The sequence below is a fragment of the Vulpes vulpes genome, unplaced genomic scaffold, assembly GCF_048418805.1.
Source record: "Vulpes vulpes isolate BD-2025 unplaced genomic scaffold, VulVul3 u000000652, whole genome shotgun sequence".
NCBI lineage: Eukaryota > Metazoa > Chordata > Mammalia > Carnivora > Canidae > Vulpes > Vulpes vulpes.
In genome coordinates, this window is record NW_027325771.1 from 1,734,835 (window position 1) to 1,757,476 (window position 22,642).

At 36.2% G+C, this 22,642-nt stretch overlaps 1 protein-coding gene across 3 annotated transcripts in view; it reads right to left on the minus strand.

Moving 5' to 3' along the window:
- Positions 1-22,642, minus strand: part of FCHO2 (FCH and mu domain containing endocytic adaptor 2) — a 116,552-nt gene that overhangs the window by 13,904 nt on the left and 80,006 nt on the right. For 2 of the 3 annotated variants that reach the window (XM_072745361.1, XM_072745360.1), the window contains 7 exons: positions 20,574-20,668; positions 15,567-15,670; positions 10,865-10,994; positions 9,007-9,066; positions 6,447-6,558; positions 2,969-3,124; positions 2,515-2,647 (listed from right to left, as the gene is read on the minus strand). In XM_072745361.1, coding sequence (XP_072601462.1) covers positions 2,515-2,647; positions 2,969-3,124; positions 6,447-6,558; positions 9,007-9,066; positions 10,865-10,994; positions 15,567-15,670; positions 20,574-20,668 — 790 coding nt within the window. The remainder of the gene's footprint in view (positions 1-2,514; positions 2,648-2,968; positions 3,125-6,446; positions 6,559-9,006; positions 9,067-10,864; positions 10,995-15,566; positions 15,671-20,573; positions 20,669-22,642) is intronic. The other variant, XM_072745362.1, reaches the window with a different exon arrangement.

The window sequence follows — 22,642 nt, forward strand, 5'->3', positions numbered from 1 at the left end:
TGTGCAGAAGCTTTTGATCCTGATGAAGTCCCAATAGTTCATTTTTACTTTTGTTTCCCTTGCCTTCCTGGATGTATCTTACAAGAAGTTGCTGTGGCCAAGTTCAAAAAGGGTGTTGCCTGTGTTCTCCTCTAGGATTTTGATGGAATCTTGTCTCACATTTAGATCTTTCATCCATTTTGAGTTTATCTTTGTGTATGGTATAAGAGAATGGTCCAGTTTCATTCTTCTGCATGTGGATGTCCAATGTTCCCAGCGCCATTTATTGAAGAGACTGTCTTTTTTCCAGTGGATAGTCTTTTCTTCCTTTGTTGAATATTAGTTGACCACAATAGCCAAACTGGAAGGAGCCTCGGTGTCCATCGAAAGATGAATGGATAAAGAAGATGTGGTTTATGTATACAATGGAATATTCCTCAGCCACTAGAAACGACAAATACCCACCATTTGCTTCAACGTGGATGGAAGTGGAGGGTATTATGCTGAGTTAAATGAGTCAATCGGAGAAGGACAATCATTATATGGGGAATATAAAGCATTCATTTGGGGAATATAAAAATAGTGAAAGGGAATAAAGGGGAAAGGAGAAAAAATGAGTGGGAAATATCAGAAAGGGAGACAGACCATGAGAGACTCCTAACTCTGGGAAACGAACAAGGGGTGGGGGAAAGGGAGGTGGGCTGAGGATGGGGGTGACTGGGTGACAGGCACTGAGGGGCGCACTTGATGGGATGAGCACTGGGTGTTATGCTATATGTTGGCAAATTGAACTCCAATTAAAAAAAAATGTAAAAAAAATAAAAATAAAAAATTGAAGTGAAAAAAAATTAAAAAAAAAAAACTAATAATTCGTCTAGGTGATATAAATGGGGCATTAAATTCCCCTACTGTACTGCTATCTCCTCCTTCTGGGACACCTATAATGACAATGTTAGTCTGCTTGATGTTGTCCCTTTAAGACCCTTGAACTATCTTCACGTTTTTCATTCTTTTTGCTGCTCTGATTGGGTAAGTTGCACTGTCTTGTCTTCAAGTTTATTGTTCCCTTCTGCTTCATCTGGTCTGCTGTCGAATATTTTTCAGTACTGTGACTTACATTTAGTACTTGATACTTTCTTATATTTTAAGTTCTCACTGTGTCCATCCATTCTTATCCCAAGTTCAATGAGCATCTTTATCACCATTACTTTGAATTTTTATCACGCAAATTACCTACCTCCATTTCAGTAAGGCTTTTTTTCTGAGGTTTTATTTGTTCTTTTATTAGGAACATATTCTCTTGTTTCTTTATTTTGCTTGGCTCTTTGTTTCTATGTTATGAGCTGAAATAGCCACCTCTCCCAGTCTTGACAGAGTAGCCTCACATAGATGAACCTTAACATTCAACCTCGCCCTAGCTGTTACTTGTCTCTTGAAACTTGGTGATTATCCAAGCAGCCTATTTCCTATTTTAATAGCTCCCAATTGTTGAGGGTGTGCCAAGACCTGTCAGTGTCCCAAAGGAAGTAATCTCAGCACCTACACTGAGACTGACTGGAAGGAAGCCAAACCATTAGGCAGCAGCTTTTAAAAAAAACAAATATACACAGTTTTGTAAGACCACAAGCCTAAGACCCGATGACCACCAGACCTGTCTTATTTACTAATGTGAAGGAGTTGTTCAGGTAGTTTTCAGATCTTTTTTTTTTTTTTAGAGGAAATTGTTCCAGACACAGCTGCAGATTTGGTGTGTCCATTAAAGGAGGAACGCTCAGGATCTTCCTATATTGCCATCTTCTACTACCTCTCTAACTCTAATTAGTTTTTTTTATCATCAATATTTTTTCTACATTAGAATTCCTAACTGGTTATTTAGAAAGCTACTATTTTTCATTAAACTCACCAATTTACTAGAAGCTCCTATTAGCAAATAGCTTTTCAGTTGATTCCTTTGAGTTTTCCAGGAATAGAACATCACTTATAAGTAATAATATTTGGGTTCCTCCTTCCAGAATTACTGCTATACTAATACATCCAGAAAATTCTGATACTATTAACAAGAATAGGTGTCTTTGCCATTCCAGAATTTAAGTGCTTTATGTGTTTCATTATTAAGACTGATGTTGCTGATCTTTTCAGCTTAAGGACAAATTCATGTATTTAAATTTACTCAGCTTTTTAATCAAGAGTACATGGTGAGTTTGATCATCAGTTTCCTTTGGCTTAATTTTTTAAGGTTTCATTTATTTGATAGAGGGAGAGAGAAAAAGCATGGGGGAGAGAGGCAGTGGTAGATGAAGAAGCAGACTCCAAGCTGAGCAAGGAGTCCAACATAGGGCTCAATCCCAGGACCCTGAATCATGACCTGACAAATGCTTAACCGACTGAGCCACTGAGGCACCCCCAGATAGTCTTATTTTGACATATCCTTGAATTCCTGGAATAAACCTCTCTTGGCCATGACTTATTATTCGTTTAATCTGTGGGATTCTATCTGTTAATATTTTAAGATGTTTACAAGGATAAGACACTCACCTGATACTTTAATACATCTACATTATAGTAAGAAGCAGCTGGATTTTGCTCTGATAGCTTCTTGAGGTAGACAGTAACAGCTTGCATGTTCATCCAAAAATCTTTTGTGTTAGAATCACACTGTGATGGATCACTGTAAGCACAAGAAATATTTTTGTTATTTTGACTTAGCTTTATCTTTGCCTCTGTATCATCATTTGGTGACCTGGGGAAGACTAGTAGGAATAACTAAAGTTAGGCAGATAAAAAATAGAACATAGCAGAAACTTGAACAATGAGATAATGAACAGAAGATTTAACAACTACCAACCACCACCACCAAAAACACAGGCTGGAGAAGGCTGTTTAATAATAATAAATTTTGGTATTGTCATTCAACTCAATTATTATTGCTCCATTGAAAAAGGAAAAGTTTCTTAAAGAAATTTCACCTTCAAAACAAAAGTACACAAACCTGAACACAAGTTGTGCATTTGGAAGAATTTGCTCTAGTCTGCTGATATTTTTCACCCTGAAGCACAGCACAGCTGGAGATGGATTGCTAGTGAAGACTTTAATAACTCCACTCGGGAATGATATTGTCATGTCACCAGTGATCTTCACAATACACCTGAAATTACGGATTTTGAAAATTTTAAGTGGTACAAATAAGACATTTTAATATCCATTTAAAACATACTTGGTTTAAAAAGGACACAAAAAATCTTTCATCATAATTACAGATGAATTATTTTTTCAATTAAAAAATGTGCATGAAGCATGTATCATCATCTTTGCTTAGAATTAAACTCAAACACAAATGCAAGCATAAAGATCATATTCCTTTGCTTGTTTGCAGAGATCATCCTCTGGCTGTCCTACAGGGACAATGCTTTCCTGTAACAGCATCTCCAGTTGTAGCTATTTTTCCCTGACCCTCCCCCCCCCCCGCCCCCACCCAAAGTCCTGGGCCTGACAGTGGCAGTGGGAGATGTCTTCCTTGCTCTTCACTGCCTCTTCCAACTCTATATTACTACTTCCTTCCTAAAAACCTCCAGCGTCTTGTAACCCCAACCATCAGACTATACTACTTGCTATTCCATCCCTTTCATTTTCCTGACAATTTTAGTTCTTGGCCCACTGTCAGTCTTTCTGTGTACCACTACTCCTACCATAATTTTTAGTGACTTTATTATCCACACAGATAACCCTACTAAAATTTTGGTCACCTAGATCTCAGCCCCTTATCTCCAGTGGTCCTGTCTTCCAGCCTACTTCAGCCACACTGCAGCCCCTCCATCATCTCAATTTCAGCCTCCTCATTCCTCTAATGGCCACTTCCTTTTTGCCCGCCTCATTCTGTCTAGTACCGCATCTCCAATGAGTCTCCAACCCCACCAAAGCCTCCACAATCCATTGTTCCTACTACCTTTACATTCATTTCTTCAGATCCTTATTTCCTCTTCTCTTGGGATTTCCTAGTCCATCATTATGCAACACTACCTCTTCTCATGCCTTCTTTTTCCTCCAACCTACAATATTCCTTCCCCTCTACTCACAGTCATTGACTTGACTTTAAATTTTACTGAAGAAATGAAATCAGGAAAAAACTTCCTCACAGGCTCACAACTGAACTCCTGCTTGACTCTGTATCCATACCTTGCCTCCTTTTTCAACAGATGATCAGTCTATACCCCAATGCCAATCTCACTGCTTCTGCACGAAGGTCATCTCCTCTTACACATCAAAGTACTTAACTCATGCAATCGTATCCTTTCCTACAAGTTCAATTTTTTCCAAAAATATTGGAACTTTCCCATTAGTGTACAGACATGCTAAAATGTTTATCATCTCTAAAAAACATAACCTGAAATTAATAAAACTCTTTGATTCTATCATTTCTCTGCTACCACTCCACCTCTCTGCTTCCACTTAGAGCAAACAGCCTGAAAGTTTTCTACACTTGCTTTATTCAAATATAGTTGTATCTGCATCATCTCTTGCTCTTGAACATCCTCCAAGCATGCTTTCATCCAAAACTCAACTAAAATCATCACCAATCATCTCTGTAATGTCAAAAGTCAATTTTTCCTGACCTATCAGATACAGCTTCACACTATCCTTCACAGAAGTTTTATTCACTTCATTTCTGGGACACTGTTCTACTGGTTCTCTCCTCACCTTTCTTGCCACGTGCTGTATCAAACTCCATTACCAAATCATTGCTGTCTTCCTGTTTTTAAAACATGGAAGGGAGCCACAGTTCTCAACAGATCTCTAGTCCCTGAGGCTGGTGGCTTTCAGTACTGACTACTGAATATGTTATCTTAGCCTATGACCTATTCCCTGAACTCCAGAATCATGTATCCAGTTGTCTTAGTAAGTACTTCAAAACTTAACCAGTCTACTCTCTTATAAATCTTGACAAAATGAATTCAGTATCTATTACTCATGATTTCCTCAGCTAATACCCTTATATAAGCCACCATCATCTCTCACCTGGACTGCTGCAGTTAACCTCCTCTCTCTGCTTGTACTCTGGCTCCTTCTAGTTTATTCTCCATGTGGCAACCAGAGTGCTCCCTCAAAAACATAAGAAACCTCTGTTTCTTTTCTCTGTTCAAAACAAACGAAACCTATGTTTCATTTCTCTGTTCAAAAGCCTTCGCTGGCTTCCCATCTTGCTCAAAACAAACTCTAAACTACTTACCATGGTCTACAATTCCCAGCATGATCTGCTCCCCCTAAGGAGGGACGACTCCTCTCCATCCTAACTCTAACTTAGTGACATAGTTCTCTTTCCTGTTCATTAAACGGGCCATGTATGCTTCTACCTCAGTCTTTTACACTCACTGGAATGCTCTTTTCTCAGACATCTGCATGGTTTGTTCCTCAATGTCTTTGAAACATCTGCTCAAATTTAACATCAAAAAGGTTTTCTGATCATCTTATCTAAAAAAAAAAAAAAAGCCCTCTATGTAATTCTATCTCCTCTTACCCTAGTTTATTTTTCTTCATAGCATATATCAATTCCACTCCCTTTCATGTTATTCAGCATACAATCATCCATCAAATACTCAAGTGTGGAGGATACTTTAATAGACTAAACAAAGTTCTTCTCTCAAAGGTTTGCATTGGGGATCCCTGGGTGGCTCAGCGGTTTAGCGCCTGCCTTCAGCCCAGGGCGTGATCTTAGAGTCCTGGGATCAAGTCCCAGGATCGAGACCCACATCAGGCTCCCTGCATGGAGCCTGCTTCTCCCTCTGCCTGTGTCTCTGCCTCTCTCATGAATAAATAAGTAAAATCTTTAAAAAAATAATACAAACCTTTTGTTTTTTATCATAAATTAAGAAAACTAAAAAGCTGCTTCTTGCATGATAATACAAGCTTATAACCATGTCTTACACACAGTAAGCGCTCAAATATTTGGTGAATGTATGTTGAATGAGTACATGGAAAGTAGGAGTGGTCATTCACCAAAACATTTCTTAAAAGAAGGTTAAACCAATTCCTTGACCAGAGTCTCAAGAACGAAACCTATATTCTAGGTCTCTCTTTCAAACAGAACACTTTCACCAATGATACACATTTAGCCAAGGTTCAGAGTTCTATTCCCTTCTAGGTCAGCTGCCATCATCCTGCTCTACAGATATGTTAAACAGATGGGTCATAATGGTCCTACAGCCTGGTCAAGAATATAAATAAAGTGGGGGGGGAAAAGCCATTACCACTGCTGATTATAGTGATTTTTTAAGAAAGGTAATTGCTAAATGGCTATATTTGATAACAAAAAAGGCAGGTAAATAAATAACAGAAAACTCTCACCTATAACAGAATCAAAATATAACTCTTAAAATTTACCACTAAGCTTTCTCCCCACCAAACATGCATGTGTGTGCACATGTACACACACCCCCCCCCCACACACACACACACATCTTTTTAAAACTAACTTGGTGGGATCTGCTCCTTTAAAATAGGCATTAACAGATTCTGTAAGGGCAACTGCAACAGGTAAGGTGTCCTGGTTTCCAAGGCTGACAGGGCTGGGACCTCGTGACACACCTAGAATACATGTAATTCATTTGTCAAATCATACAGAAAAGACATTTATAAGATATCAAGACAGGTAAATTCACAATGTTATTAGCTTATCACAAATGACTACTACCGGTTCCATTGTTGGCCGATGTATAAATCTGGAGGTTAAGAAACAGCATAAAACCAACTGGAACATAATACAGAAGACAAGAAAAAGAATCAGAAAAATATGTCACACTGACTTTTCTTTTATATGAAATGACATTGAACGCATGGGTTAAGGAATATCAGAAGGAAAAAGACCCTCCCCTGAAGAACTGAAATTTCCAAAACATTTCTTCATAACCCTTCAGATACTAAACTGTTTCAGGTTCTACCAATCACACACTTCAGGGCACTAAACTGGATTTTTGTATTTCACCTACTTCTAAATGAACAGTATAATGTTTCATGTGCTACTCATTATAATTTTTTTACTTTTTTGGTCCTTACATTACATTTCCTTACCTTGATAGAACTATATTGTTATTTTTTATAATATTCCTGACATAAAGTTCACTTACATAATACACCTTTAGAGTCAAATCATATAAAGATCAGTTTTTTTAAATAATAAAATGTAAAGAAATTTAATATATGCCTATGTTCAGGTTTTTTTTGTGTGTGTGTGTGTTTTTTTTTTTAACCTAAGCAAAGTTTTTGGCTTATTTCATAAAAGAAAATTCCTCAAAATAGTTGAGGAATAGTACCAGGAATCTCTGGGTGGCTCAGTGATTTAGTGCCTGCCTTCGGCCCAGGGCATGACCCCAGGGTCCCATGATCGAGTCCCGCATCAGGCTCCCTGCATGGAGCCTGCTTCTCCCTCTGCCTGTGTCTCTGCCTCTCTCCTCTGTGTCTTTCATGAATAAATAAATAAAATCTTTAAAAAGAAAATAGTTGACTACCTTTCTTGACAAATGCACCCTTCCTATTTACACCTTACCACTATTGCTACTGATTGGAAAGTGGAGCATTTTATGTAATATACAATAAATGATGAAATTTTATAAAAAATAAGCCAATAATATATTTAGTTTTTCTAAGAATGAATAATTGGGTCAACATGTATCTCTGAAATTTGAATATATATTTTTGTTCTATAAATGTCAATGTTCATAGCCACCAGGTATTTTTATTTCAGATAAGAGTACAGTGTACCACAGTGAAAGGTGGAGTTCTTTTGAAATACCTAAAATACTAATTCTGACAAAAATCAGTACTAATGCTCTGCCTCACAAGTGACCCTGAGATTCTACAATTAGAAAGATGTTTTGTTAGCTTTAATGGCCACGAAGACTTTGTGGTATTTAAAATTTTGAAAGAATTTTGACTCAGAAGGTTTTTCATAGTTAGAAAAATAGCTCAGGGACTAAAAATCAATACAAGAACTGCTTCTAGGCCAATGGAAAAAGTAACTCCCTCCATTTCCTGACTGTAAAAAACTTAAAATTTCATATGAAAATTAAAAATGCAATAATATAAAAATCTGAAAAAATCAAAATAGCTACTATTTACTAACTATAACGTGTCTAGCACTGAGCAGTAGGGGGAAAACTCAAAATCTACTTAACATTTTGGTATATCCGCTTTAGTATTTTCTATTCTTGTTTTCCTTTCAAGATCATATTGCACATGCATAGTTAAAAAAATTGACGTAGGAAATAAGTAATCAAGTTCTTAAAATAGTATAAAAGTGTAAATTTATAATACACTACTCAGAATAAATCATTTCTTAGAAATAAAAAATCCTCTGTATTCCTTAGAAGAATATCATGTGTTCTAATTTTGGTTTCATTGTTCTACATTTAAACTATATGCTTCAAAAATGCAGAAAGCTTATAAAGTTGAAGTATGAAGTATTTTCCTGTAACAAAAATGCAGAAAGCTTATAAAGTTGAAGTATGAAGTATTTTCCTGTAACAATCAATGGATATTTTTGTGGAATTTCTTTCTGCTCAGGAGTAAAAACCACTCCCAACTATTTGCTAACTTTATACCTCTGACCTCACCTCACTAGATGGACAGTCCTCCTAGGACAGCCTTTGCTCTGGTAGTTGAGGTATTACCTTTTTTTTTTTTTTTTTTTTTTTTAACTGACATCGTACTGCTGCTTCTTTTCTAATGACTTTTTCTCTGACAACGTTAGCAGTAAGATTTACGGACATTTCTTAATGTGGAAGAGGAAAGAAAAGCAGAGATGAAAGACAATGCAAAAATTGGGGATGTTTTTATATGTTTTTATAATTGGGGATTTGATATCAATAGATCCTATATATAGCAACTGGACATAATTAGTACAAACGTAAAACCTTAGAGTTATTCTTGACTTCTGAGACACCATACATTGCTGAAAAAGGAAAAATGAGGTAACAAAGTATTTTAGATACATTTTAGGATCATTAGTCAACACATACATTGCTTTTGATACAATACCTTGTGAAGTCTCACACTGCTTTTCAATTTCAGAGAGTGTCCCAATCAAATTATCATCTTCTATCATATTTAAATAAAACAAAATATTGCAGGAAAATAAAATATTTTCAAGAAGAATCAAAAACTTAGCTGAATAAGCATTATAATTTCTAAAAGTGAACTTTTATGGTAGATTTAAAGTACCTTTGTTGTACAAAATCCACATTATATCCTGCCTGCCTAGATCATCGCTATCATCTACCCTGTGGTTCTTCTACTGCCAACACTGACCCAAACTAAAAGCAAATATGTACCTACTCAATCAAAAATAGTTTCATCACAAACTGAAATCCTTCTAAATAATCTAGGGAAAATAGAGAAGTAAAGCTAATTTTAGGCACCTAGCCCACCCATCTGACTTCTTAAAGGACCCATCTATGTTTTTTATGACAAAAACAGTCTGTAAAAACCAAAATTAACAAAATCACATATACAAAAAAAGAAAAGGTAAGAATAAAGTGCTTGATACAACAAATAGAAAAACTTATTAAATATAGTTTACCTGAAATTAAAAGACTGGAAAACCGGTATGTTCGTAAAGGTGTATAAAATAAGATGATAATATCATGTTCGGACATGTAAATATGAAATTACTTTTAATCTTATATTAGCCTCTTATTATGTCATTTTACAATTCCAAACTTAGAAAATGCATTTCTCTTTTCTGAGTTTTCACAAATCGGATGTAATTAAATATGGCTGTCATTCTCAAACTTACCATGCTTCACAATCACCTGGAAGGCCTGTTCAAAATTGCTAACCCCATACTGAGCTTGGGATTTAAAAGGTCTCTGTTTCTAGTAAGTTCTCAGGTGATGCAGACAGATGGTACAGGATCACACTTAAGAGCACTACTGAATTATGTTCAGTTAGTGTGCATCAGTGAATGGGACTGTCAAAGATGAACTCTTACTGCTTAGAAGCAGCAACAAGGACAGTTCTAATTTTAATGAAATGCTGTAACTCCTACAACACAACAGCTTTAAAGTGGCTTTGTGCTTTATTATATCAACAGCTGGCAAGAAAAGTAGTAAGAATTTGTAGAAAAAAATTAGTTATAAGTGAAGATAGAAAAATGTCTTAAAACCTAGATGTAGGGCAGCCCGGGTGGCTCAGCGGTTTAGCGCCGCCTTCAGCCTAGGGCCTGATCCTGGAGACCCTGGATGGAGTCCCATGTCAGGCTCCCTGCATGGAGCCTGCTTCTCCCTCTGCCTGTGTCTCTGCCTCCCTCCCTCCCTCTCTCTCTCTCTCTCTCTCTCTCTCTCTCTCCTGTGTATTCTCATGAATAAATAAATGAAATCTTAAAAAAAAAAAAACTAGATGTAATAAAATACTGGATTTCGTGGGGTTTAGGCTTATATGCCTATATTTACTTTTAGATCTTTATTTTTTAAATTCTTGTAGGAATACTTCATTGTAAGCACAAAACTTTCTTAAGTTGAATCATTATTGAAATAAAAACTCTAAGAAAAAAAAATAAATAAAAAATAAAAAAAAATAAAATAAAAATAAAAACTCTAAGGAATCTAAGTATCATTTCACATTAGAAAGGACTGTGTTGTATTTTGCCTTCGACTATTTATATTGGTCAGTAGTTGATAAATTTGATGCACTCTCAACAGTGCTAAAAATTTCTCCTATTCAGATAATATAAACTGTGTAACAGAAAAGGAAAATGCAGCACATTTGATAATGCCAACTGTATTTCCAGAAAACCAAAATTTCTAATGTTAAATTCGTGAGCTTATTAAAAAACAAAATTCAGCCTGGCCATACTGGGGATGCTAACTATCACATGTCATCTATAATAATCACTTACCTACTGTTGGAGTATTGGCAGCACTCAATGAAGCTGAAGATGAGATAGAAGAAGAACTTTCTGCCCGTGCTAACGGAGCTGCAGGAGGTGGGCTGGTATTGGAAGTTACAGGTGGGCTGAATGGCCTGGGCTTAAAAACAAAAAGTTATTTACCAAAGTGCTAAAACAACTGCTCCTTATAAGAACAGATTTTTAGTTACCAGGTAAGATTAATTTTAATATAAGTTGATTTTCTTATAACCAAAAATAGAGATGCCACAGGTCAAATAATTTTCAAGTATAGATTAAAGGCTAGGAAGGCTATTTCAAAATAATGCTGTCAAGAGAACCTTTATTCATAGGACATTTTCTCTATTTCAAAAAGTATGTTTAAGACAGATTCTCAGAAGTTAAACTATTAGTTCAAACTGTATGAAGGTTTTTCAAACATACTGCCAAACTGCTTCCCAAAAGGATTATTCACTTTACTTCCTATAAATATAAGAGAATATTTCTCTGTACCCTTGTCAGCAATGAATGGATGAGACTCAGAAGGAAAAATAATTTTAAAATTGATAAAAATAAAATTGGCATTTTGCCTTTTATGAATTTTCTTTGTTAGCTTTCTCTGATTTAGTTTCAGGAGGGCTTAGTATTACCTGAGCTTTCACTAACCCCTCTGCTTTATATGCTGCAAACACTTTGTCCCTATATGTTGTTTGGCTTTATTTTCACTGTTTACAAATGTGTCCGTTTTCCTTTTATAATTCCTTGTAATGCTTCCTGTTTGAGACAGTTTAACCCCTAAAGGAGGTTTGAGAAAATCAATTCTACTGCCTTCCCACTTTTCTAAACAACAAAAAAAACAAATACGAAAAATATTTCATATCTTTTACCTGGGTGAATGGATTTTTTTTTCCTTCCACATTCCTAAGAGTCCCAATAAGAGATGATCAACACTTGCTGAGAAATTTCATTTTTTTAACATAAGGCATATTTATTAGCTTAATTAAAAATAACCTTTTCCTGCTTATAAAAATATAAACTGAAAACAATACTCATTTAGTGCCTACTATGCATCAGGCCATGGGTTGGGTACTAGAAACCAAGCAGTGAATAACAAAGACATTGTTTCTGTCCTCAATTATTTGAGGGACATGAAAACAAATGGCAAAAACAAAACCCTTTATAAGCATTCATACAACTAAAATTAGTCAACTCTTGATTCCATGAATATACATTTACAGATACACACTTCATGAAAATTAGATACCATCCAAGTGTTTTACACTAAGTAAACCCTCACTTCCACAATTAAATGGTATTCAATTATTAGTTCCAGAGAATGGCTTTTTGATGACTGATAATGAAGACAGATTACAAAGATACAGCAAAGTATAAAATTGCAACTCCCTATGTACACAGATGGAAATAGTGCAGGGTATGAGGCCAAACATATTCAATTCAGCAGCTAATCTAAAACTTGCAAACTCAGGGATCCCTGGGTGGCGCAGCGGTTTGGCGCCTGCCTTTGGCCCAGGGCGCGATCCTGGAGACCCGGGATCGAATCCCACATCAGGCTCCCGGTGCATGGAGCCTGCTTCTCCCTCCGCCTGTGTCTCTGCCTCTCTCTCTCTCTCTGTGACTATCATAAATAAATAAAAATTAAAAAAAATAAAAATTAAAAAATAAAACTTGCAAACTCAGAAAAAAGTCTTGTTCAACCTACCATGGGGGAAATTTCTCCTATAGCAACATGGCTTCATGACCAATATCACATGGCTACATTTTTATAATTTACAATTTAGAATGTGTATTTTATAATTTTTTAGAAAAACACAAAAATACCTATTTTCTCAAGTGGTTTTTGTCTTATTTTAGAATGGCACTGTCCAGTACAGTAGCCACTAGCACTTGAAATGTGGCTGGTTCAAATTAAGTATAAAATACACAGATTTTGAAGACTTAGCACACACAAACAAACAAAATAACCTCTCAATCTTTATACTGATTACATTGTAAAATGATTTTTTTTTCATATAATGAGTAAAATAAAATGTCAATTTTAGTGTTTTTACTTTTTTACTGTGGCTACTAGAATACTTTAATATTTGTTGCTGCATGATATTTCTACTGAACAGCACTACTTCAAAAAAGCAGTTCTTAAATATAAACATGCATTAGAATCACTCAGAGGGCCACTTCTCAGAAGAATTTCTGATTTGTCTGGTGCAGACCCAGAGAAACCGCATTTCTATCAAGATCCCTGGTGATGGTAATGCTGCTGCTGATCTGGGGACCAAACTTTGAAAACCACTGTTCTAGAACAATGAGGCATTTACTATAGGAATGTGAGAAGGGTGTGATTAGTGACTCTTTTGGGCATCTGGTAAAAGGTAGAGAGGCCTTCTCCCCGGAAAAGTGCACATATAAGCATACAAGGAAAAGAACACTCAGATGTACAGCTGGAGAAAATTCAAATACAAATTTCTGGTGGGCAATACAGCAATAATAATCATCAAGAGTCTTAAAAACATGCATACCCTTTAGTTCATGAATTTCACCTTAAAAATTTTTAGTAAGGAAACAATGTCTGCTAAGAAGTAAACAAAAGGATATTAAGAAATTGTTCATAAAGAAATCATTAAGCCAGTTTTGAATAATGAAAACTTGGAAATAAACTAAATGTTTAAACTAATCACATTTCTAAAAACCTCTGGGAAATTTAATGTTGACGGTGGTCTTACAAGATAGAGCATTTATGCTCTAGAACCATTTCCAAAGGTGCTCCTAGAAGCCCTCAGAGGGTGGTTTCTAGAAGGTTCTCAAGGCTGGGACAGGGAATAAAAGGTCAAAGATTCAAGTATAAAAGTCCAACTTTTAGTTATTTAGTAACAGACTTGGAACTTCAGATCATTTGACAAAGAATTCTACTGCTTGGAAGGAGCTTAAAGCCCATGGAATAATTCATGAAATAGAAAGATATCCCCAAAATATTTTCAAGTGAAGAATAAAAAATATGTAAACTATGACCTTTGATTTATCATGCACAGTAACTTTTTTTTGCATATTTACTTGCACTCGGTAATGTTGCAAGTATTTTACACATAGTAACTCATTTCAGTCTCACACCAGCCATTCTCTTTATACTCATTTACACCTAAGGAAACAGACTCCAAACACATAACTTATCTAATACTGCTCAGTGACTAATCAGTGACTAATAAGCTTGTGCCTTTAACAACTATGTTTTACTGCATCTGAATAAATTCTTAAGCACTCAAAAATTAATGAAAGGAGATACACACACACACACACACACACACACATATATATACTGGCTATCTCTGGGTCATAAAATATGGAAGGGATTTTAATTTTTCTGTTTTATTTCCCAAATTTTACATGATCTTACAATGCTTTTGTAATCAGGAAGAAATCTTATGTTACTCAGAGGCAGTCATTTTTATATTACTCAAATAACATCATCTCCTTGGCAGCCTGTACCTAGTCTTTGAGTGCACTTCCTTAACTCTGTTCATTAGAATAAGAAGAGAAAGATGTCACCATTTCAATATTTGGTGCTCAAGCCTTTTCATTTATTCATGAAATATCTACTATGTAACAGGCATTATGCAAAGTTTGAAACTGGCTAAGGCACAGTCCTGTGAAGGGAACACACAGGGAAGTATACACAATATAATTTGTGCACTATAAGAAATAAGGGTAAAGTATATGGTTATAAGGAAGAGTGATTAAATCCACTTGGGGAGGAGAAATGATCAAATAGCTAGATGATATTTAGCTGGATCTTAAAAAAGAGATCATTTTCCTACACAGACAATTGAGGGGCACTTCAGTAATGGGAGCAAAATAAGACATGGATGCATAAAAGAGCATGATGTGGTTGGCGAATGGCAGAGAGTTGAAAGGGCTGAACACAGGTTGCAAAGAGGAGAAAGCTGGACAGTTAGTATGGTAATAACATAGGCTGTTGAGGCAACTTTATAAAGAGCCTCATACATTCAGTTAAAACATTCAAACACGTGGATTATGGGGAACCACTGGAGACATCTATATGGAGAATAAGATGTTTAAGTTTGATTATTAGAAATTTAATACTGGCAGTTAGTGTAAAACGTGAAGCAAAGTAGAAGAGATGAGGCAAGAAGACTGGTTTGGGAGAACCTCACTCTGGATATACCTTGTAGATTTTCTTTAGTTACCTGACAACTTTTGTAGGCCAATGTTTTTTTTTTTTTCCTTAAGCAACATGTACTTTGACAAGTCAGTTAAGCGACCTAAACTCCAGTTTATGTTTAAAAGCTGGACTAGATGCCCTCCAGGATTCTCCTGGCAGTAAACTTCTAAGCCCTAAGAACAGGCCACCATTTCTTCCTTAATATTTTACTTAAAGCAGAATTACATGAATACTGTTTCTTAATTGTGAAAGAATAGGTACTGAATGGTCTTTTTATGATGTGCCAACTTTCTCAGGCATCTCTTTTCCTCCTGAACAATGTCTTGTTCCATAGGTATGATCACTGAAATAATATGAGGGAGTAAAGGATATGTTGGCTGGAAAAGCTCTTCTATAATTTGAAGATTCAATTAGATAATTCCAAGCAATTAACTGTTTATAGGTGCATATAGGAAAAATACATTTGCATCTTAAATCAAACAATTATAATTTAAAAAAAAAAAAAAAAACCTGAGTACATACTATTTCATTAATCCCACTGAGTTTGCCTGAAGTAAGCTTTGGTCTGGAAGCAGGCCTTGGAGGTGGGACAATGGTGCCTACAGAAAGAGGAGTTGTGGGCCTGGCTGGTAGGGGGGGAAAAAGAGAATTTGAAAAAAATCATTAGTAGTATGTAGTAATTCTTACATAAAAACATTCTATTATAGAAGAACTCTCAGTACTCAAAGCTCATTTTCCAGTTTTTGATATATATATTTGTATGTGTAAAATTATATATATATATACACACATATATATGTATAAAATTATCCATAATTGTTGAAATACTGGGAATCTATCAAATGGGCTTTTCTTGAAGCTAACAATACTCCTGAAAATAAAAAAAGTTAACTGCTCAGTAGAACTGACACACACAACTGTATTCCCAATTCTTTTTTTTTTTTTTTAAGATTTTATTTATCTATTCATAAGAGACCAGAGAGAGAGAGAGAGAGAGGGAGAGGGAGAGAGAGGCAGAGACACAGGCAGAGGGAGAAGCAGGCTCCATGCAGGGAGCCCGACGTGGGACTGGATCCTGGGTCTCCAGGATCAGGCCCTGGGCTGAAGGCGGCGCTAAACCACTGAGCCTCCCGGGCTGCCCCTCAATTCTTTATACATATAAAAAAAAACAAACTCTGACAAACTAGCTAGTGAAAATAAACCAGTTAAAGGCTGAAGGCCTTTAGTTTATTGCCAGTACATCTACTTACAGACAGTAATGCAAGACCAAGCCTTTGAAGCAACACCTTTTTAGTAGTCACATGGACTCTAAATAAAACACTTACCTTAATTAAAAGTCAAATTACAAGTTGAATTACATTGTAAAGTTTCTGATGATAATTAAAAGTATCAAAAATACATTATTTATGGAAAAAATTCCCCCAAATCACTATAATTAATTTTTGGTAAGAAAATACTTACAGAAATCCTAGAGTTCACTGTTCCTAAATCCTACATAAATTTTTTTTTTTTTTAATTTATGATAGTCACAGAGAGAGAGAGAGAGAGAGAGAGAGAGAGGCAGAGACATAGGCAGAGGGAGAAGCAGGCTCCATGCACCAGGAGCCCAACGTGGGATTCCATCCCGGGTCTCCAGGATCACACCCTGGGCCAAAGGCAGGCGCCAAACCGCTGCGCCACCCAGGGATACCTTTTTTTTTTTTTTTAATGATAGAATTCTACATAAATTTAATGTTGTTTTTCAACACCATTTGCAAATTTTGCTACTTTATAAATCAGAGATACTAACCTAAGTATTCCTCATTAAAAATAACTCAATTCTGGTAGAAATTAATGAAATCCAAGTGTAAATCATCAAAAGTCATAAATATATTAGCAAAATCTAAACAAGATTGAAGAATGAGAGCAAATATGTTTAAATCATCTTTATAGTATTTTAAAGTATTTTCAAATCCCTTTAGTTTATTGTAAAAGGTGGGGCTATAATTCAGACTGAAGAATATGGATGGGAGGAAATAGAAATCATTACGTTCTTTAAGTTTGCAGATGTGCAGGTTAAAAACATATGAATAGTTGGGCAGCCCAGGTGACTCATCGGTTTAGCGCCACCTTCAGCCCAGGGCCTGACCCTGGGCACCCGGGATCGAGTCCCAAGTCAGGCCTCCTACATGGAGCCCGCTTCTCCCTCTGCCTGTGTCTCTGCCTCTCTCTCTCTTTCCTCCCTGTGTCTCTCATGAATAAATAAGTAAAATCTTTGAAAAAAAAACAAAACATATGAATAGGCCTAAGTACATCTATGGAGAAACAAACAGGCTGAGGACCGGTGGTCACTGATAAGGGAACACAGATATGAAAGGAAGGGGAATGCAGGTGACAGGAAAGGACCTAAAGCAAAAGGGAGTCACAGAGGAGTGAAAGTCAATGCACGAGGGGTATGGAATCATTGAGAAAGATCTCCGATGCTTGAAGAAAACCGTAAAACGCTGCTAAGAAACTCTGTGCAGATTCTAAGGCCACTGCCTTCTCCCAGCGAGCCCCACTTCTGTCATGAGCCACTTCTGTCACGTTGCACCCTACTTGAAGCTGTGCACTGGAAGAAATATGTACCAGCCTGAGAACCATAACATTTCCCTGTGCTACGACATAGTGACTTGCAAGAGAAGCCCATTATCAATGAAACCAGCACTGACAAGTTATTTCAAGCTTGTGAGAGCTCCACGTCACAGAGACGTACCCCTGAGCTTCATTACTGCCAGACAAACAGCCTGTCCAACTCAAAACAAACCAAGCCTGGTAGAAGTGTTAAGGTTCAGCTCTTTCAAATAATCACAAGTCACTTTTTCCAATTCAAAATACAGGCTGCTTTCAAGAAAAGACTCAATTACTAAACACTCAAACAAATCCATGGGAGACAAAGAGTTTCTGCTGTACTCCTTAAGTTCCTAAAGCTGAACGAGGGGAAAGTAGTTGAAAAACCAGAAGCAACAGGGAAATTCTCGAATAAGATATGAATCTTAAAAAAATATATATGAATCTACATAGCCAAATAGTTTTCTTGGTTCAGGTTAATGTTATGTTAATCATTCAAAACTAGAAAAATATAGTTATACATTTTCAAACAAAAGCATAAGTCCAAATTTTCTATTAAGGAAAATAGGCATGAGAGCATACGAGATTTAAAAAACATAGGGGTAAAACTGAAGCCATAATTATTCCGTTTTTTCAGAGGAGCAAAATGTAACTCCAACAGTTGGTAAAAGTGTAAACACTGATATACAAGCAAAACCCTCCTATAAGTCTTAATGTAGAGCATTTCTTTTCTCTTCATGAATTAACTGAGCACATCAGATCTATAAAAATTCTTTAAAATTATCTTTTCAAAAATATTAGGCTGGTTTTTAACTCCAACATTGCTCCCAACACTAGCCAGTCAGGCACACTGCTGAGTAACGTAGCACTATCTCCTTTGTACTTTCTTTCTTTTTTTTTTAAGATTTTATTTATTTATTCATGAGAGACACAGAGAGAGACACAGGCAGAGAGAGAAGCAGGCTCCTCACAGGGAGCCCGACCGGGACTTGATCCGGGACTAGGATCACGCCCTGAGCTAAAGGCCAATGCTCAACCACTGAGCCACCCAGGCATTCCCCCCCGCCCCCCTTTATATCTTCTCAAATATTTTTAGGTTTTTACCATCATCTCTTTTCATCATGACTAACATTCTTTGAAAGGTAAAATAATTTGACATCATTTTTCAGACTATATAGGAAAGTTTAAAAATGCATACAAAAGTGAACTTAAAAAGTAACAAAGGGTTAATAAATGTTTTATTTCCTGGCTACTACACATCAAATGGCCACTGAACAAAAATGAATCATTTTTTACCTGAAGTTAAAAGTGACATGGGTGAAACATACTTGAGACAGCAAGAGTTTTGAAAAGTGAGGACTTTTTTGAAAAGGAAGAGACTGTGCTGAAAAAAAGAGTAAGAGACTAAGGGTAGGGCTAGGAAAAAATTTCTATGTAACTAAATCCTGTGTGATACCAATGTGAAAATTCTTATGTGGTATTTTGATAAATAATTCATAAAACACCATTCTTACATTTTCACTGAACAAAAAGGAGACCTTAATGATAACTTCAGTTTTTCCTTTACAATTACTTTCCTTATATAACCTATTTAGTTTTATAAAAGTAAATAATAACATGTCCACTGAGGAAGGCTATAATGTACTTCAGAATATGTTCAACTATCTTTCATTGTTTCTTGCTGTTTTATAAGTATTAAATATAGATCATCGTCCCTTCAAAATTACAAATTGGAGTTAAGGTTGCCTAAAATCCATTTATGTTTCAGAATGTCTTATGTTTGGTAGGTATGTTAGAGTACAATGAACAGAACTTTAGAATTAGTAAGATCCAGGTTTGAATCGTTGCTTCATTTCCTATGAAATGATCTCAGAGAAGTTCCAAATCATCTCTGAGCTTTACTTTTTTTCATCTACAAAATTGGGACAATAAAATGGACTTCATGGAGCAGTTAATGAAGTGAAATTAAACAGTGTAGCTTCTAACAGAGCAACATGGCAGGAACTCAATCAGTTCAAGTTCTCTCCCCACCACTCTCCTAACCCCAAATACTGAACAGCAATCCCGAAATCCCAAAGAAGGCTGAAGATCAATTTACAGTGGATTTTACTTTCTTATTTTGAACAAGCAGCGTTCTATTAAACAAGCATTTTGAGGCCTACTTTGACTGTTGGCTAGTGGAATTTACTATTTTGAATAAAAGAAAACGCATTCTTGCCAAAACAACTAAAAAGCATTCACCAAACTGTTTCATACATTGCTTGGGAAGTGCTAAAGCCTTTCTGGAAAGCAGTTTGGCAATAAATATCAATGGGTATATCTTGAAACTCACATGTTGTACTGATAGAATTTTCATAATATCTTTGTAATAATTTATCTGTGGATTTTCATAAAACAAGAAAGCTAGCTGCAACTCAAATGTCCGATAACAATGGACTGGTTACATTAATGCACATCTATGCAGTGGAATGATCTAAAAACAGAATTATCTGGGCATTGATAAGGGAATGATATATTGAAATGAATACATCAATGAAAAAAATTGGTTTTTGATAAATTTTTGTTTAAGGCATAGGGTCTTTCAGCCAAGTTAACAAAATCAGTATAAAATCACTTTATCTGACAATATGAGAGGATAAGTTAAAAATATTTTTGACCATTAAGTATAACACAAAAGTGATGAATAAATCAGGAAAAAGTAACTCATGAATTCCTCAGTTTAAATACACACGCATATTGGGACACCTGGGAGGCTCAGCGGTTTAGCGCCTGAATTTGGCCCAGGGCATGATGGAGTCCCGGATCGAGTCCCGCGTCGGGCTCCCTGCATGAAGCCTGCTTCTTTCTCTGCCTGTGTCTCTGCTTCTCTCTGTGTGTCTCTCATGAATAAATAAATAAAATCTTTTAAATAATAAATACACACACACATACACACACTACCTGATGATGATGACGAATTCAGTGAAGCCAAAGATGATGAATCAAGAGATGGTCCAAACAGGGGATCCCAAGCAAGTAAGTCGCTGGTCCCTTTCCTGCCATAATATTTAAAAATAAATATTTTAACCAAGGAACACTTCATTCGTATAAAACCTAGTCACTTATTTTTATTTCCTAGAATTGGAATAGCTAAATATATGATTTAAAAGCTGGATATTCTGCCAATAGAATGTGTGAAAAAACTGAACCAAAATTTTTAATTTAAACCAGTATTGGGATCCCTGGGTGGCGCAGCAGTTTGGCGCCTGCCTTTGGCCCGGGGCGCGATCCTGGAGACCCGGGATCGGGTCCCACGTCGGGCTCCCGGTGCGTGGAGCCTGCTTCTCCCTCCACCTGTGTCTCTGCCTCTCTCTCTCTCTGTGACTATCATAAATAAATAAAAGTTAAAAAATTAAAAAAAAAAATTTAAACCAGTATTTGTTAACTGTTCTAAGCAGAACATCCAGTAACAGTACATAAAGTTGGTAGGGGGCAGTAGAGGAGATAATGCACACCAATCACACCTTGTTATACTCTAACAATCTTTGGGGCTCCAAGAACAGAAATCATTTCAGCTTTACAAATGAAGAAATCAGGTTTGCTGATTCACACCTAGAACCAAGTCATGCACAGGAAATTTCTTCAAGTGATAAGAAATCAGGCAGAAATTTTATAAGGTCATACTTAAGTACTCAAAATATTTTATCTTTTATCTTCATCTTTGAAATTGTCATGTACAGAAGTAAGCCCAACAGCTTGATATAAATTTTAAAGTTCTGATTACTGTAGTAGATCATACAAGCGCAGGACTTCTCCCTGGGCAACCGATAGCCCAAGCCACTGAGGTAGTCTAGAGAAATGTATGGACCAGTCATATCTTATGAGAGGTAACCAAAACTATGGACAAAATCATCAAGAGCATCAACTTTCAAGTTTCAAAAATCTCAACACACCACATAACCCTTCACTGACCCCTTGGAATCCACTGGACTAGTTATTTTTAGGATTCAACTTCCAGCTCTTTAATAAAAACTTTTAAATGAATGGTTCTTTTTCATTTTAGTCACATGTCTTTTAAGATGTCTAATCTCTAAGATCCTGAAGTACCTAAATTTTGCCACCACCTCTTTTTAAAAGATGTTCCCAGCTTCAGTGAGCTATGAAAAGTGAGACCTTATATAGTTAAGGTGCAAAATAAAAATCAACCCCATTAAAACAATACTTTAATGTATCAAATTGCCATTATTTAATACAATATTTTTAAATCTTAGAAAACAGGCTCATTACAATGAAAATGGTTCAATTATCTATAAGCACGTATCTAGTATCACAACATGCACCTACATGGAAGCAAACTAAATTTTGTATATAAAACCTAGAATCACAATTGCATAAATTACTAAAAGCAAAATTTTAAAACACTGAACTTATCTTTAAAAATGATAAATGAATACCACCACTGTGCTCAATTAGATTAGTGCCTAGCTTTAATAGGATCAAGTTAGGGGATCCCTGGGTGGCTCAGCGGTTTAGCGCCTGCCTTTGGCCCAGGGCACGATCCTGGAGTCCTGGGATCCAGTCCCGCGTCAGGTTCCTGGCATGGAGCCTGTTTCTCCTTCCCTCTGTGTCTCTTCCTCTCTCTTACTCTATGTCTATCATAAATAAATAAATAAATAAATAAATAAATCTTAAAAAAAAAACAGGATCAAGTTATTTTAAGCTATCCATTTAATGAAGCCTACACTTTTACTTATGCAAAAAAAAAAAAAAAACATTATAAGACTGTATTCTTATTGACAGATATGGAAATGAAAAAGGACCCATGAAACACTGGCTTCAAATATTTCTTTCTTTTTAAAAAGAGCTAGCAGGGCAGCCCTGGTGGCTCAGTGGTTTAGCACCACCTTCAGCTCGGGGTGTGATCCTGGAGACCCGGGATCGAGTCCCACATCGGGCTCCCTGCATGGAGCCGGCTTCTCCCTCTGCCTGTGTCTCTGCCTCTCTCTCTCTCTCTCTCTCTCTGTGTCTCT